The sequence below is a fragment of the Rattus norvegicus genome, chromosome 9 (assembly GCF_021556685.1).
Source record: "Rattus norvegicus strain SHRSP/BbbUtx chromosome 9, alternate assembly SHRSP_T2T, whole genome shotgun sequence".
NCBI classification, from domain to species: Eukaryota; Metazoa; Chordata; class Mammalia; order Rodentia; family Muridae; genus Rattus; species Rattus norvegicus.
Genome location: NC_141542.1, coordinates 108,690,203 through 108,706,527, shown reverse-complemented (window position 1 = coordinate 108,706,527; position 16,325 = coordinate 108,690,203). Strand labels below are relative to the sequence as shown.

General features: G+C 54.2%; 2 protein-coding genes across 20 annotated transcripts in view; one reads left to right on the top strand and one right to left on the bottom strand.

Annotated features, from left to right (window-relative positions):
• Kif1a (kinesin family member 1A) overlaps window positions 1-7,560 on the top strand; it is an 84,315-nt gene extending 76,755 nt beyond the window's left edge. For 15 of the 16 annotated variants that reach the window (XM_087566959.1, XM_087566958.1, XM_087566957.1 and 12 more), the window contains 7 exons: window positions 332-532; window positions 1,049-1,126; window positions 1,541-1,665; window positions 2,278-2,430; window positions 3,002-3,194; window positions 3,949-4,067; window positions 4,545-7,552. In XM_087566959.1, the coding sequence (XP_087423085.1) occupies window positions 332-532; window positions 1,049-1,126; window positions 1,541-1,665; window positions 2,278-2,430; window positions 3,002-3,194; window positions 3,949-4,067; window positions 4,545-4,587 (912 nt within the window). In that variant the 3' untranslated portion in view covers window positions 4,588-7,552. 16 annotated transcript variants of the gene reach the window in all.
• A 3,021-nt stretch (window positions 7,561-10,581) lies between these two features.
• Window positions 10,582-16,325, bottom strand: part of Aqp12a (aquaporin 12A) — a 44,236-nt gene continuing 38,492 nt past the window's right edge. For 2 of the 4 annotated variants that reach the window (XM_087567132.1, XM_087567131.1), the window contains 3 exons: window positions 15,369-15,731; window positions 13,981-14,097; window positions 10,586-10,883 (listed from right to left, as the gene is read on the bottom strand). In XM_087567132.1, coding sequence (XP_087423258.1) covers window positions 10,735-10,883; window positions 13,981-14,097; window positions 15,369-15,669 — 567 coding nt within the window. In that variant the 5' untranslated portion in view covers window positions 15,670-15,731 and the 3' untranslated portion in view covers window positions 10,586-10,734. Of the gene's footprint in view, window positions 10,884-13,980; window positions 14,098-15,368; window positions 16,043-16,325 lie in introns of those variants that run through there. The other 2 variants (NM_001109009.1, XM_087567133.1) reach the window with 2 other exon arrangements.

The window sequence follows — 16,325 nt, the reverse complement described above, 5'->3', positions numbered from 1 at the left end:
AGAATGAAGCCTAAATGGGTCCAGCCAGGGAAGCCACCCCCTGGAGCTGGCACAGCTTGTCTAGCCACAGGGCGTATGTGGGGAGCAGGATAACAGAGGCATAGACCCCTGCTGCTCGCTAAAGGACCCGTGAGTGTAATGGGGATGCCGGCTATAAGGGAGAACACACGGGTTGCCTGGGACTTCTGAGTCCTGCCAGCAGTGTGTCCCTCAGGTCACCAGCCATAACCAGGCACGGCAGACCTTCTCATACTTTACCAGAGGACCTTGCTTTCTGTGCCTGGTAGCCAGCCCTGGCTGGTACCCTCACTCACCTTGGTTGTCCCGGTAGGTGGAAAAGACCAGGCACTACCTGCTCCTACGGGAGAAGCTGGAGACCACACAGCGGCCTGTGCCTGAGGTGCTGTCGCCAGCTTCCAGTGAGGACTCTGAGTCCCGTAGCTCTTCAGGTGCCTCTTCGCCATTGTCAGCCGAGGGTCAGCCGTCACCTCTGGAGGTTCCCAATGAGAGGCAGAGGGAGCTGGCCGTCAAGGTAGGTTGGGCGGGTGGGCTGATGTGACCAAGCTTCGTCTTCACAGGCCCTGGTCATTTTGGGGTGACCCAGGGGCCCAGCCTGGTCTGTGGCCAGCTCCAGTCAGAGTTGCTAGAATCTGGAGTGGGGAGGAGTAGGGACCAGTTAGTCTCCTGCCTGCCACCTCACCCCACTTTACTCTCCTTCAGAAGCCTCAGCTTGAGGCCTTTTGTAGGCTCCTCCCCAGGTCATCCTTTGATTCCCTGAACTCCTGGGGAGCTGGCTCACTGTCTCTATTCAAAGCTAGCCCCTCTTGTTGCTATCCAGGCCACCAGGGGAGGCCTCGTGTCTTCAGGTGATGCTAATTCATAGCCTTCCTAGGAGCGCAGGGTAGGAGTTCTCTAGTTTGCGTACAGGTTCTGTCCCCTCAACCTGCCGTTTTTTCATCATCTCCCATCTGAGCATGTCTGGGGCAGGGTGGATGGAGGCCCCATGCTGCCACCGGTGCGGGGATGACCATGTGTTCTCTGTCCACAGTGCTTACGACTCCTCATGCACACGTTCAACAGGGAGTACACCCACAGCCACGTCTGTATCAGCGCCAGCGAGAGCAAGGTAGGTGAGACCTCTGGTTGCCAATGGCCAAGGGCAAGGCCTGGTGAGATAACCCTCAGAGGTGAATAGCTGGTTTCCCTAGGGTTGGAATCTGAGGAGGCTGGGGTGTGAATGAGAGCTTGACCCAGCCTAGTGCAGACCACATGGTGGTACCCAGGCTCTATCTCCTGCTCTCCTCCCATACCTTTAACACTATATATTTTCCTGGAACCCCCATCCTGCAGGACTCTACCCCCACTACCCCCAGCGTCTCATGCCTCACCCCCTATAGCCTCTGAAGGGGAATTCACCTGGGTCAGGGCATTCTGAACCCTGGTAGGAACAGTCATGGCTAGGTGGGAGTGTGTGTGAGAGAAACCCCATCCTCCTGGAAGCCCAGAGACCCACCTGAGAAAGACTTTCTGTCTCCTCCAGCTCTCAGAGATGTCTGTCACCCTGATGCGGGACCCATCCATGTCTCCTCTGGGTGCGGCTACGCTCACTCCCTCCTCCACTTGCCCCTCTCTGATTGAAGGACGCTATGGTGCCACTGATGTGAGGTGAGCGAGATCCGTACTACTGGGGAAGCTTCTAGCACCTTAAAGCCAATTGGCAATAGCTTCTGGGACTCAGGAATGGAGAAATAGGGTTAAGGGGACTATGGGCCCTGCACAAAAAGGTAGGGCATGGCAGAGGAATGTGTTGGCCTTCTTGAAGTCCCTCTGTCCATCTAGCTCAAGCAGGGGCACCGAGCCCCCTCTTTCTCAGCTAGCACAATAAAAGACGTATTAGTGAATAACCCGCCAGAAAGGGTAGCAGGGCTCCTAAAATACTCAGTGAGCCGCCACTGGTGATTTAGGAGAGGAAGGGAAGGTGTGTGAGCTTTTACACAGGACAGAGGCTGGAGAGCATCCTGGAGGAGGGAGTGATGTCTCCCCAGCAACGGAAATCCTGCCCCGGCTGCACGCTGTACCACAAGCCACTGTGGAGACTTCTCATTCACTCCAGCAGCCCTGGAGCGAGGTAGACTCTGTGAGACCCAGGAACTCCTCCTATGGACATAGCCAGACAGTCCCTGGACTTCCCCCCAGCAGCTGTTAGGAGGGCATTACCAGGGGACACCAGTCTCTTGAAGAACCCTGGCAGAAGGCAGAGTCACTTTCTATTTCTAGGACCCCCCAACCTTGCTCCCGGCCCGCCAGCCCAGAGCCCGAGCTCCTTCCAGAACTTGACTCCAAGAAGACTCCCTCCCCTGTTCGGGCAACAGAGACAGAGAAGGAGCCCCAGAGACTGCTGGTCCCTGATATCCAAGAGATCCGAGTCAGGTATGCAAGGTCCCTACAAGTTGTCATGCCCGAGGCACTGATTCAATAGTCCTCTGCAAGCAAACGGTGCCTTAGGCATGTGGGAGCCAGCTCCTTGCAGCTGTGAAGGGAAGATTCTCCAGGCCATGTGGAAGGAGGCTACAGTACCCACCGGGTTTTACCTGAATCAGAAGTATTCTAGCAATAGGCAACCAGCCCTGGCCTGTGTACAGGGTTTGGTGTCTGGGGGCCCCCTCACCCATGTATGAGGCAGGCAGGCTCCTGTGACCCTCTCGCACAGAACCGGTAACAACTGGAGAGTAGAGGGCAAGTGAGTGAGGCAGAGATGGGGACCCAGTGGACACTGGACTCTCAGACTTTTTAACTTTTTTCCTCCCAAATCTCCCCACTGAAAATTGGAGGCTTGTCCCAGATGTGAGATGGTGGTTCTGTCAGCCACCCCTCCATTCCTGGTCTTCCTTCTTGAGGTTCTAACACAGAGTTGTAGAGTGTGAGTCTCCCTTTGTTGGTTCCCCTACCCCAACTGACTGCCCAGGGTTCCTGAGCCAACAGATGTGCCTTTGCCTCACAGCCCAATCGTCTCCAAGAAGGGATACTTGCACTTCCTGGAGCCACACACAGCTGGCTGGGCCAAGCGCTTCGTGGTGGTGAGGCGTCCCTATGCCTACATGTACAACAGTGACAAGGACACAGTGGAGAGATTTGTGCTCAACCTCTCCACAGCCCAGGTGGAGTACAGCGAGGACCAGCAGGCCATGCTCAAGGTGCGGTCAGGGCCCATCTCAGAAGTACTGAGTCCTCCAGGGGAGGTGCTCCCTGTTCTCTGTTAGGCTATAGCCCCTGCCTCAGCAGGGCATCTAGGAACGGCTCTTGGTAATGGCAAGAATTGCCGTTCATCCGTGCCATTGCCAACACCCATCCTAGGGTTCCCAAAGGCCCTGGGAGGTTGGCAGAACCTTATAGCTCCTACAAGCTTTCTTGCCCAAGGCACTGCCTCATAGTTCTCTGCAAGCAAACAGTGCCTTAGACATATGGGAGCCAGCTCCTTGCAGCTGGTTGAAGGGAAGATTCTCCAGGCCATGTGGAAGGAGCCTACAGTACCCACTGGATTTTATTCCCTGTGTAGAGAGAGAGAGCGCTATATGACCCTAGTTGCTATGCACACCCATCACAGACGGCAGAGATGAAAAGGGCACTTCATTCAGGGTCACAGGCAAGAGTGTAGCCCACGGAAGTCAGACTCGTTTCCAGGGGTTACAGAGCAGCACAAACATAGGACATAGGAAACAAGTCTCCTGACCTTGGAGGCTTCCAGTCATCCTTGTGTGGTCAGGAAGGGGGTTGTGTTTTACAGAGAAGCTTGCCTCCCACCCCACCTCACCCTGGGGTGCCGTGCTATGGCAGGTTAGACTTCTCTCCCACCTACCCACTCTTGCAACTTTCCAAAAGCGTTCTTTCTTAGTGGTGGCAGTGGCCATGTGGCCAAAACACCTTGTCACCAGCAGCTTCCCTCTACAGACACCCAACACGTTCGCTGTGTGCACGGAGCACCGAGGCATCCTGCTGCAGGCCAATAGTGACAAGGACATGCACGACTGGCTATATGCCTTCAACCCACTCCTGGCTGGGACCATTCGGTATGGACTGGGCGGGGAGGTGGACACAACCACCGGGAGACCTAGCAGATGCCTACTCCTCCAGGGCACTGGAGCACATAGGGCTCCATGTTCTTGGGGCCGGGACATTCTTCGGCATGTGTACCTGCTTGCGTTTGTTACTGCTCATGTAATAAGTCAGCTGAATGCAGGCTCTAATATATAAACCTAGGCTCCTGTGAATGAGTCTTACCCCTTCCACATCATAGACTTGATGAAGGACCATGGGGGGGGGGTAGATAAGGTGCCCCCCAAGGGCCATGGGAGGGAGGTTAAGGTGTCCCTCAAAGGCACTGATGTATTCAATATTGAGTCACTACAAGTCTAAGGGGATCAAGGAAGACACGGGACTATAGTATGGTCTGGAGGTCTGCTGAGCTGCCTCTGGCTGCTGGAAGACTTGGGGGTCAACTCTTAGCTCTGACTACAGCTTCTCCCCTCCCCGCTCCACCCTTGCAGGTCCAAGCTCTCCCGAAGGAGATCTGCGCAGATGCGGGTCTGAGCCGAAAGCCTTCCGGACTTCCAGTGGCCCAGACCACTCCCCCGTCCTTACCATCTGTTCTGTCATCTGCCATTCAGCCCTTCCCCCACCAGGGGACACCTGTGCTGGGCCCAGCAACCCCACCTCTGGCGGGAGGCCTATACCACATGACGAATTGTGCTCCCCCCCGGAGGTTGTGCGTGTTGTGGTTTCTTCCAAAATTGCTCTGGTGGGAAGTTCGGAATGCCAGGAAGGTCAGAGGGCACGAGACCCAGGGTATTGCCGCTGTTCTAATATTTTTCTAAGCATAGACGGACTTATAATTAATATACATTAGTTAGTGGCGTTGAAACAGTCCTCTGAGACATTAACTATAAGACTGTGTTCTGTTTGTAAGTATTTATTTCTAATGCCTCCAGGTAGGGCTGTAAGGTTCATGTGGGGCTACCTTCCCCTCCCCCACCCCCACCCCCACCTCCACCCCCACCCCCAGCCTGGCCCTGTTGGTTGCCACCTGTATCTCCAGTCTACTAGGGGCAGAGGGAGGGAGGGATGTGAACAAGCCATGGCTCCTCACGGCCTGGCATAGGGAAGCTCTCTGTCCTGGCCTGTTTGTCTGAAATGAACCTAGTACAGTATGTGTGTGAGGGGTTCTGCAAATCCCGAGACTTAGACAGTTCAGAAAGCATTGTGAGCTACTTCTGAGGGAACGGTTCCCAAAATGGAGCAATAAGGGTGGTGTGGGCAGCTTCACCTCAGAATAAGGAGGATCAGGTGAGGTGTATGGTCAACCCTCGCAAGGCAGACTGGCTCCAACTGAGCTGTGTCCAGGCTATTGGGTAGGCGGCCATGTTTACACACGGCTGTGGGTGACAGAGACCATGGGAGTTCAGAATGGGGTCTCTGACTGTAGCCTCGATGTCGATGAGCAGAGGAATGAATATGTAGCTCTGGAAAGGTTCTGTGATCAGTGATCTGCCCCAGTTGTGGCATTCCTGTAAATCTCAGCAAGAGAACTCAGTGAATGATGTATGAGGATGACCTGCGATGGTCTTGGTAAAGGGACTCTTCTGCACCTTCTGCGCTTGGGGAATTTTCATGCCATGTCCATTTGGAAAGTCAGAAACCAAACCTGAAGTCCCCAGGGCCTATCAGGAGCAGTTACACTCAGCATCCAGCTATTCCAAGGTTCTCCCTCCACCTTGGTCAGCCCCTCCCCGCCCCTCTAGATCAACTGATGGGTCTAAGTTCCCCATCATCTCAAGCTGTCTCCACATGGCACTGACATGACCTGGATACTCTTGAGACCAATGCTCACAGCATCTCTACAGTCTGGATGGTCGTAGAAGGTTCTGGCTTCAAAGGTCCCTTGGCACAGTTATCAAGGGTCCTGTCCTTCATCCAAGTATCAAGATTCAGGGTAGTGGCAGGGCTCGAAGTAGTGTGTGCACCTGCCATCCAGTGTGAGCCCAGCGGAAACTGAGAATTCACCCATCACTGGGGTCAGGTGCCATATGGGTGGCCACCCTCATGCCTGGCCACCGTCATCCCCCAGGGCTTGAGGTAAGAGTCAATAGCATCAAGTGTCAGGAGACCCTATCTATGAAGTGTAGAATAAGACTTATTTCCAAGAATACAAATCAAGGTTAAGCCCGAACTAGAAACCAGGTGACCTGAGCTGTCTACGGTGGACCTTGGAGGCAGAAGGCTGAGATCACAAAGTGGAGAGAAGACAGCTGTGTTCAGAAACCCACTCTGGTGCTCATGGCCTATTCAAAGGAGGGAAGGAGCGAGTTGCTTCAATGTCTTGGTTCCCAAGGGCCACGGAGCCACACAGCCCCCAGCAGGCAGAGAGGCAGTCGGGCCTGCCACGCTCGCTCAGGTCAGCCAACCTGAAGCTGAGGCCTTGGAAGAGTCCGGCTCCACCCAGCAGGTGGGTGTCTGAGGCCAGCCAACCTACAGAGCACCTGTGCCTGGGTCGGGTTGTAGAAAGGTCGGGAGGTGTAGTGCCCACCCTGCCCCATTCGGGGGTATCTTGGCCCAGTGTTGTCCTGGCATTGTCTAGGGAACCAAGGTGGGCTCTCGGCTTTTGTGGGTGGTCCTGAGTCAGAAACTAGTAACCAGAACTGATGGACCAAGAGATCCGTCTACAGCTCAGGAAACCTGATTTCTTCATGCCCTCCTTGCCCCAAATTACCTGTATATCATGTCAGCTGAAGGTCATTTGTCCAACATCCGTGACGGGGAGGGATGACACGGGGACTAGGGATAGGCCAAGCCTTCCTAGCTGGGGTCTGTGTTTCCTGCTTGGAACAGAGGGTGAGATGGATCCGGAAAACCACCTCCACAGACAGTTTGGTGTTGATACTTGATGTTGCCCAGGCTGGGACCTCAACTTAGTTTGGAATAATAATCATCTTTCCTGGAGAGGGAGGGGCTGTTTCTGCCTCATACCAACACCTTATTCAACACACACACACACACACACACACACACACACACACACACACACACACACACACACACAGCTGTTGTAAATGGCTTCCTCTATCCTGGTCCCTGGAGACCCCTAACTATCTTCAGATTACTGAATGTGGCTGATGTTACAGATGTGAACAAGACCAAGATGTTGGTCCCCTGCTCCACCCAGCATGTGGACCTCAAAAGACATTCCTTTACCCCTGGGACTGGAGCAGTGCAGTCCCCCAGGATGGACAGATATGGCTGACCTGAGTCTCTCCTTGAGCCTGGACCTCCTGTAGTTTGTCTATACCGAGGGGCCCCTGCAACTCAAGAGGCTGTTTCCCTGACCTGTACATATGTGGTTGCTGTGGGCGCCCCCTGGCCCCTGTGTCATAACCACCTGACATAATGACTAGTATCCTGCTGTTTACACCTGAGTGTTAGCTGTAGGCTCCTGTACTGTTTGTGTGCACTTAGGGCTCTGTCCAATTAAGAAATAAATGTGGCTCTCATGCAACACACATCCATTCACCTATGTCTCTTGTCTGTTGGCTGCAGCCGGAAAATGCTCACAGGGGCCTGTACCCAAACAGAGATGGTACTGGCTCCCCAGAGGGGAGGGGGGAAGGGGTGGCTTCTTAGGGGACCAAGAGGCAGACAGTGGGGAGGTGTTGAAAGATGCAAGGTAGTGCCAGCTCTGAGGCCACCTGCTTCTCTCAGTACCGATCGAACCTATTCCAGGTAGCCCTACCTGTGTGCACCATCATTGTATGCTACTCACTCCATCCCCCAGCAGCCTTTTGGGGTATGGTCCCTCGGAATCTCTGGCCCACAGGGTTTGTGCAGGTTTCAGGGTCTCAGAACTTCCTAAGGTGCTAATGAGTCTCTCCCGGGGCTCTGGGGGTTCATGGGTATCTAATGAGTCTTGAGGGTTTCAAGAAAATGGATACACAATTCAAAGAATAGCAACAAGTCAAGAGCCCAGGGGTCATCGCTTTCCCTCACATTCGTAGGTGATTGGCTAATGCAGAGCTGCAGTTTCTGGGCAGAAATAAAACGTGAGCATATGGTTGGTTGAACTTTGTTTCCAAGAAATGCTGATCCTGTAGGAATTTGGATTTCTGCCAAGTGGCCTCTTTATATTTTTTTAAGTGGAGTTTTGTCTTATTTAACCCTTTGAGAGAGAGGACAGTCCATTTGGCTTCTATTTTGTCGTGGAGGATGGGATCCTGATGTGCTGCAAGTGATAGTTGGTTACTTCTGAAGGACACAGCCTGGGACCCTAGGAGAGCAGATGTGTCCTGGCGTCTCCTGTGGTGCCACTTCTGGCTGTTGGTGGTACTGCAGTAAGTGGCAGGTGGGACTGAGTAGGTCTCTTGCTGCTGTGGGTGTTTTGGGTCTCAGACCTGGTAGGTTTGAGGCGTCTGGGCTTTGGAGACCAAGAAGAATCAGAAGGCTGGGGCTACCCTTGCATCCACTTCTGAACTGTGGATAGGTTGCCGTGCTGTTTTCTAACTTTGAGTTCATTTGGCTTGGCCAGCCTGCGAGTGACCCAAAGTGATGAGGATCTTGCTGGATCCCTCTCCGGTGCTCCAAAACTGTCATCCAAATCCCCAGAGATGCAACATGGCCCTGGGACACTCAGGATCTGGAAAGCTGTGACTTGGTTACTCCACACTGAGCGGGGCTAGCTTTGAGGTCACCTGGCCTCAAGATTAAGGCGTGTTTCCATAGACTAGGGCTCGCCAGGGTCTGGAGTCGTCTCAGGGCAAGGGCACGTTCACAGAAAACCACAAAAACAAATAAACGAACGAACAGAAAATCAAAACACCAAACAGTAGGGAGGCTGTGTCCCTCCTCCTGGTCCCTCAGATGTTGAAAGTCCCATCTCAGCACCCAGAAGGGAGAAGCCCTGTGGACGGCTCTCACTGGGGTGGAGGACCACACAGGCTGAGCACTGGGCCACCCAGCTCAGCCGTTTCCCAAGCTCAGACACCACCATCCTGATCCCACGCTTCTGCGGGAGGCTGTGGGGTTGGACAGTCCTCAAAGACAGCCAGGTGTATTGCCCATGGCCACATGGCTCCCTCCAGATTCCCTCAGGCTGCTTCTCTGCCCGGCACCCCTTATCTATCCCCTTTCCCCACACAGAACAAATCAGTGTTTCTCTTGCCTATTCCAAACAGATTTTCAGAAGAGGGGAGAGAGGAAGTGAAATTGCTCTGGCCAACATGTGTGAGGGTGTTTTTTTGTGGGTTTTGCTAGAAATAGATTTTCCACAAAAAAAAAAAAAAAGATGCATTTTATTTTGTCGACAAATCAGTCTATAGCATTTTAGAGACTTCTCAATGTGTCACTTCAAAGAAGTACCATAGTGAAAACGGTCAGTTTTCAACAGTATTAGAAACAACAGCGGGTTAAACATCCATGCACTCTACTGTGTGTGGATACCACCCCGTGTGTGTGTGTGTGTGTGTGTGTGTGTGTGTACATGTGTACAAGCATGTGCATACAATACTCACATTCACACAGCTTCCAGAATGGCTCCAAGCTATCCTGTCACCATGACAGCCCAGATGCACTTGACCTTACATCCTCCCTGCACATCAGTGTTGTCTCCTCGCTCTGCACATCTGGCCCAGGTCCTGCTGCATCGTGGAATAGGTATGTGACCCTGACACTTCGATCACAGCAGGATTCTTGTCCTAGCCATCTGTGCAGGCCCTGAGGACCCCAGGCTGCCGGCCTCCCAGGGTCCAGTGTGGCTGTGAGGAGCTGTCTTGCTTCCCAGATGCCTGCTCTGCTTCTGATGCAGCAACTATGACACAGCCCCCAGCCCTGACGCATCTACAAAGTCCTGCAGGATGCAGGCAGCGCCCGCATCCCCATCCAGTGTAGGCAAACTACCCCATGTCACCACTTCTGTGCTCCTCAAGCCAAAGGCCATACAGAGCTGGCTCCCCAGTCCCTTCCAGCGATCATCATCCATTCCCAGGTTAGTCATGCCAACCCAGGGGGAAAGGCTAGGGGTTTTAGACAGGCAGTTCTGCCGGGATGTGTAGGCAGAGAGGCCTTTAGAGAAGGTGAAGGGACAGGCATGAAGGCCCTGGAAGGATCTTCCTTCTCCTCAATGTGACCTCACCTGTATCCAGGAAACCCAGACAGTCCCCTTGCTCTGTCCTCTCGTCCTATCCCACCACAGAGGGACACCTGGGATAAGGTTTGGCCTAGCTTTAGAGGATAAGTAGTCATTGTCCTAAGGAAAGATAGCAGTGTACTGTGCCGTGTGCCCAGCTCACACCTCTGAAACAGTCAATGATGTCTCCACCGCTGGTATCCTTGAAAAGCCTTAGGCCTTTCTTGACTGGGGGCTCCCAGGCATGTACCGGGTATCTAGGCCCAGGTTGTCGAACCCTGGGTTTTTGCCAGTCTCTGTGGCCTTGCCCTTTATTATCACTCTGTAAACATGAGTTAGGAAAGAACGTGCAGTAGGGGGAAAGGACTTAACCACACTTGCCGTTCCGGAAGCTTCCTTCAGGCAAGGGAGACAGGCGGGTGGGCCTTAACAATGGTTTATTGGCAAATGATTTTGTGGAGGGTAGACCAGAAGACTCGGGAGGTGACTGAAGCTTCAGTGAGCAAGGCAGCTCATCCAGATCCCCAGTGGCTGCTGCCCTGGTACCCATAGGCCACAGCCCTTTGCCACTACTCCCCTTTGAGCATCTTGGTATCCACAGAACCTGGGGACAGCTTCACCCTAGGGGTTCGGTATTTGCTTTTCTGCCGGTAGAACAGATTTCTCTCGAAAAAGCGTGGGAGGTGGCCCTGATGGAGTAGGACAGCCAGGATCATCCCTGCAAGAGATGGGGTCAGGTCGGAGAGCATCCTGAACAGCCCAGGCCCTCCCTGTAGGCTCCTACTTGCGTTCTTTCTGGCCACACCCCTTCCCTGGTCCTATCCCTTAGCGCTCAGCTGCCAAGAGCCCAGGGAGCACCCATGGGAGGTTAGTATATTTCTAGATTATGCTCTGGGGACCCAGGACTCAGGATGCCTCACGGAAATGTCCCATGCCATTTTCCAGTTCTATACTGCAGTCTCTCTTTTAGGTTGTCTCAGGGTGTGGCATTGTGGGCAGGCCTGCTTTCAGCGACTGGAGGTTGGGGCTGTGTGGTGGACAATGAGAGGAGGGAAACTCAATTTAAAAGATATCTTTGTAAAATCTGGCTGTAGAGCATTTTCTTAATTACTGACTGATGGGGGAGGGCCCAGCCCATTGTAAGTGGTGTCATCCCTGGGCTGGTGGTCCTGGATTCTATAAGAAAGCAGGCTGAGCCAGCCACAAAGAGCAAGCCAGTAAGCAGCATCCCTCTGCCCCGGCTCCTGCCTCCAGGTTCCTGCCCTGTATGAGTTCCTACCCTGACTTCTTTGATATGGAAGTGTGAGCCAAATGGTGTTTCGTCATAGGAATGAAAATCCTGAGTAAGACAGGAAGAAGAGCAGGGTTAGGCCTGGGTAGGGAAGGACCCCGGCGAGGGGAGCTGGCTCAATCTCTTTTTTTCTCTCTGATATTCTAAGTCCTCAGCTGGTCTCCAGGTCCTCAGAGGGATAAGGTAGCCAGGGAAGGAGAGATCTGATTTTACTGTTTATGGTTTAAGCACCTGCTGTAGTGTTTTGGTCCCACCCACGTGATCTGTTTCAGTTCCCAGAAGCCACTTTGCTCCACAGAGAGGCTCCTGTGGCCATGACCTGACTTGTCCCCACTCCACTGCTGACCTTAGTCACCCCCTGAAGCAGATGTGGTATTCTGGGTCCAGAGACAGAGAGGGCCCCTGCTCAGGGGCTTCCAAGCAGCAAGGAGCACCAGCACACAGTAGCTTGCAGCTTTTCCCCAGCAGAGGGCGCTGCCTCACAACAGCCTCGTTCTTAATAGTAAGTCATTCTCCTCTCTCTCTCTCTCTCTCTCTCTCTCTCTCTCTCTCTCTCTCTCCCTCCCTCCCTCCCTCCCTCCCTCCCTCCCTCCCTCTCTCTCTCCCTCCCTCCCTCCCTCCCTCCCTCCCTCTCTCTCTCTCTCTCTCTCTCCCTTCCTCTCTCTCTCTCTCTCTCTCTCTCTCTCCCTCCCTCCCTCCCTCCCTCCCCCCGACTGGTGATTTGATCTCAGTTCCTCACACATGAGTAACAAAAGCATTTTACAACACAGAGCCACCTCTCCAGCTCCTCAACGCTGATTTCTAACTAAACTCCACAAACTTGTTTTTTTGTTGGCGACCTCCAGATGAAGATAGTTCCTGGAGCCAGGCATGGTGGTGCATGCCTATCATTCTGTCACACCAGGCAGGAGGGTCACAAGTGCAGGCTGACCAGGTCAGAAGTAAACCCTACATCATGAAGGGTAAGCATGGGGGTGACCTACTCAAATGTTATGCTAAAAATTGAAATATTGGGGTTGAAGAGGTGGCTCAGCCTGTAAGGTGGTTGTCTCATAAGTACAAGACCTGAGTTTGATCTCTAGCGCCTATGTATAAAAAGCCAGGTAGAGTGATTCCAGCACTCAGGAGACAGAGGCAGGCAGACCTCTGTGAGTTCAAGGCCAACCTGATCTACATAAAGAGTTCTAGGACAGCCTGGGCTATAAGGAGAGACCTGGCTCCAAGCTACCTCGTCCAAAATCAATGCACAATGGCACATATTTGGAGTCCCAGTGCTTGGGAGGAAGAGGCAAGAGGTTCTTTGGGGCTTGCTGGCCAAACAACCTTGCCTAATCAGAGAGCTCTCTCTCCAACAACAACAACAACAACAACAGCGATGAATGGTGCCTGATGAATGACTCCCAGGGTTGACCTCCGGCTTCCACAGGCATGTGCACCCACATACATCCTCACGTATGTGAACACATGGACACACATGCACATACACTTGCAAAAAAAAAACAAAAAACAAAACAACTGAAGCTGTAAAATCACAGAGGAGCCCTGCAGGACAAGGGAACAAGGGGACAAACAAGAAGCAGTCTGCAGAAGAGTGGCCCATGGGGCAGAGAGAGAGAGGCTCCTCTTTCCTCTCGCATTCCGAGAACCGGGGTTGCAGATTGCGAGAACACCTCAGTCATCACCCCAAGCTTGTGTCAGTGGCTTCCATCTCTGTTCCCCTCGAGCTGCTGCTCCGTTCTGGTCCGGCCAAGTGTAGCCCAGGAAGGAGTGGAAACCTTCCAAGGTTCCAGTGGACCTCAGTCATCTGGGGTCATGGTCAGTGTGGGGAAGCCTAGTGCCTAGACCCTGTGCCAGAGAGGTGTGTCCTTTGCCTAGGTCGAAACTGCCAAAACCCCAGAATTGGCCAGGTCCTGGAGCTAGACCTTTCTCTGACTCACTCCGGCCTGGGGACTTTACTGCTATTTCTCTTTCAAACCTTGGGTGACCGGAAGGGGTCCCCTCTGTACTTCAAGGAGTCACAGGGCAGACCTCCTAGGAGCAGCAGACCCTGAGCACCCAGGTCTACAGCCCTGAAGGGTATGGGATCCTCCAAGCATGGCCTATGTGTCCCAGAGGCTCCATGGTACCAGCACACAGCAGGATGGCTTTAACTGGGTATGTGAAGATGCACTGGGAGGGGAGCCCCAGATACAAGGGAACCTACTGCAGCCTTCTCCCTATGCAGAGTCCTCAGAGGGTCCAACTCTCCATACCCCACTCTCCACCTAACACTCCCCCCTCCTCTGTGGCAGTCCAAGTGGAGACACGCCCATCTTGGTCACTTCCTCCAACTGCCCACACTGCAGAAATTAAGAGAACAGATCTGAAACCCTGGTTCACCCACCCCACCCCCACTAAGACCCCAGGGAGCTAGGAAAGACGACCCCATTGTGAGTCTGCAGCCAGTGATCTCCTGGGTGTCTGTGTCTGTGTTTGTCCTGTGCCCATGAACACTACCCAGGCTGGCCTTGTTCCCACTGCTTACCTGCCACAGGACCCAGGCAGTACACGTGGGCATACTCCAGCAAGGTGTTCCCAGAACAGTGGAAGGTGACAGAGGCAGCCAGGGCAGGATTGAAGAAGGCAGACGTGTAGGGCCCAGCTGTGGAGAGAAGCATGGGATTCTCTCAGACTAGCTCTGCCTGAGGCTGCCAGACGGAACCAGCCCCCAAGACCACAGCACTAGATGCGGGACTGGGATCTTGGCATGGGGACTTTGGGACGGCTGTTCTTCCTGTTGTATGTGAATGGTCCCAGAGAAACAAGGCTGGTTCCATCAAGGCCAGAGGTCACAGATTGCACTAAAACCAGTGACAGTGACAGAGATGTCACTTGCAGGCCTTGGGAGAACTGTAGAAGAGTCAGCAGCTAAGTGGCCATGGAAGAGAAGCGGAGGTGAGGGGAGCAGCTGAGGCAGCCACTGTCTTTCAGGCCATGCCAGGAAGCTGGGCAAAAGCACTGGGCAGGCAGATGGGAGCCTGGGCCTCAGGGACCTAGACCTAGGTGCCCGGCCCAGGCAGCTCTGCTGTGGGAGTTGGGGGAACCCTGGTTGGTAGGGTAGGACACAGCTGCTCCTGTTCATTCTGCTGGAAATCACCACCCTCCTGTGTTCTCTGTACAGCTGGCCTCAGTTTATCCCATCACAGCCAGGTGCTAGAGGTCCTTCCCACGGTCTTCCTAGTACCAGTCACCAAGTCCTGGGCTCAGTCGGCTCAGCATTGACTTGTGCTGTTTCTGCTTTCTGGGCTCTTGGCTTCTTGGAACAAAAGGGAAACCTTTGCTCTTGCATAACGCAGCATCTGCAGTGGCCATGGCTCTGAGGAGCAGCTAGCCGATAGCCTCACAGTGCTCCCTGATCTGGGATCATCATATCTAGGGGTGCCTCCCTTGAGGTGGATCCCTGGGCTGATGAGACCTGGGAAACAAAATCAGAGCTGGGCCCAGAGCAGCCCCTAGAAGAACACAAGGGACCAAAAGGGCCCAGTCAAGATGCCAGCCTGTCCAGGGTGGAAATCACAGGCATGAGAGGCTGGTGCTGTTTTGCAATGGAGTGAGGAAAGTGCAAGGACCAGAGATAAAAGAACTTCAAGGCTTGCTGCTCTTTCTGGGGTGTTGGAGGAGTACACGAGGCCAGAGTACAGCCAGGACCCAGTTTTGAAACTTGTAGCTGCTCCAACTGCTTCAGCTGTAGCGAACCTGACAGCTGGGAATCGGGGATGGGTATACGGTACAGGTACCCCCTACACACAACCCCAGGTCTAGCCTTCCAGCCCCTATTGTTCTGGGAGGGGCCCAATCTCCGAGGGCTTGTGGGCCCCTTGGTCAGCGGGGTTAGGGTCCTGCTCGGTCTAGCAGAGAGGGGAGAGAGTTTACCTGTGTAGGCCATGGCCGTGACCAGCAGGGCCAGGGCAGGTGCCCTGTAGACAAGAAGGCTGCGCTGCAGGTGGAGGAGGCTCAGGTGGAAGAGGAAGGTGCAGGCGCCCTCCACCAGCGTGCCCTGCAGCACGGATGTCCGCAGGGTGGAGCTGCAGTGTACAGCCATGAGGCTCTGCAGCAAGTGTAGTTCGCTGAGCTCCCAGGTCCAGCAGCGCTGGGTCAGGGCACAGGCGGCCTGCGCGCCCAGCACCTGGGCCAACAGTTTCAGCAGAGTACTGGGCAGCGACGCCTCCACCATGAGGAACTCCTGCAAGGCCACAGTGGGGTTGGCAGAGGCCCCGTCAAAGGTGACCCCATGCACTAGGAAAAGCAGGAACACCAGGGTCAGCAACAGGTCGGGCCCGAAACCCCCAGCCCAGGGGCCGAGCTCCACCAGCACTCGCATCTCTAGGCAACAGGCTGCCAGCTGGGCTGCGCCCACTGCCTCCCGTGCAAAACTGGCATAGGTACCTGCTGGGAGCAGGGCTTTAGATGCCCTCCTAGCCACCTCACAGATGGCGCAGGTAGCAAAAAAGAAAGAGAGGGACACATTCAGACTGGCCATCAGTCTGGGTTCTACAAGGAGCAAGGTGACAGACGTGTGGGAGACTGGCTGGCCCCACAGCCCAAGGACAGAGGAGCTGTAAGAGATTGCACTTGGCGACTGGGAACACCACACCTGTGCCCCTTACAACTGACGCCATTGGTCACAATGCCAAGTGCTGCAAGGAACACCCACAGAGGACCTGCCCGGCTTGGTGTCCTCCCTGGGAGGGCGTCCGCCCTGCTCTGGCTTCCCTCTCTCACCAGCCAGGGGCACTGCAGAAAAACCGTTTTCTTCAAAGCCACCATGGGGTCTGTGACTTATACCCAGGCTCCTGGCACCAGGACAACACCACCAACATCTGCATTGTA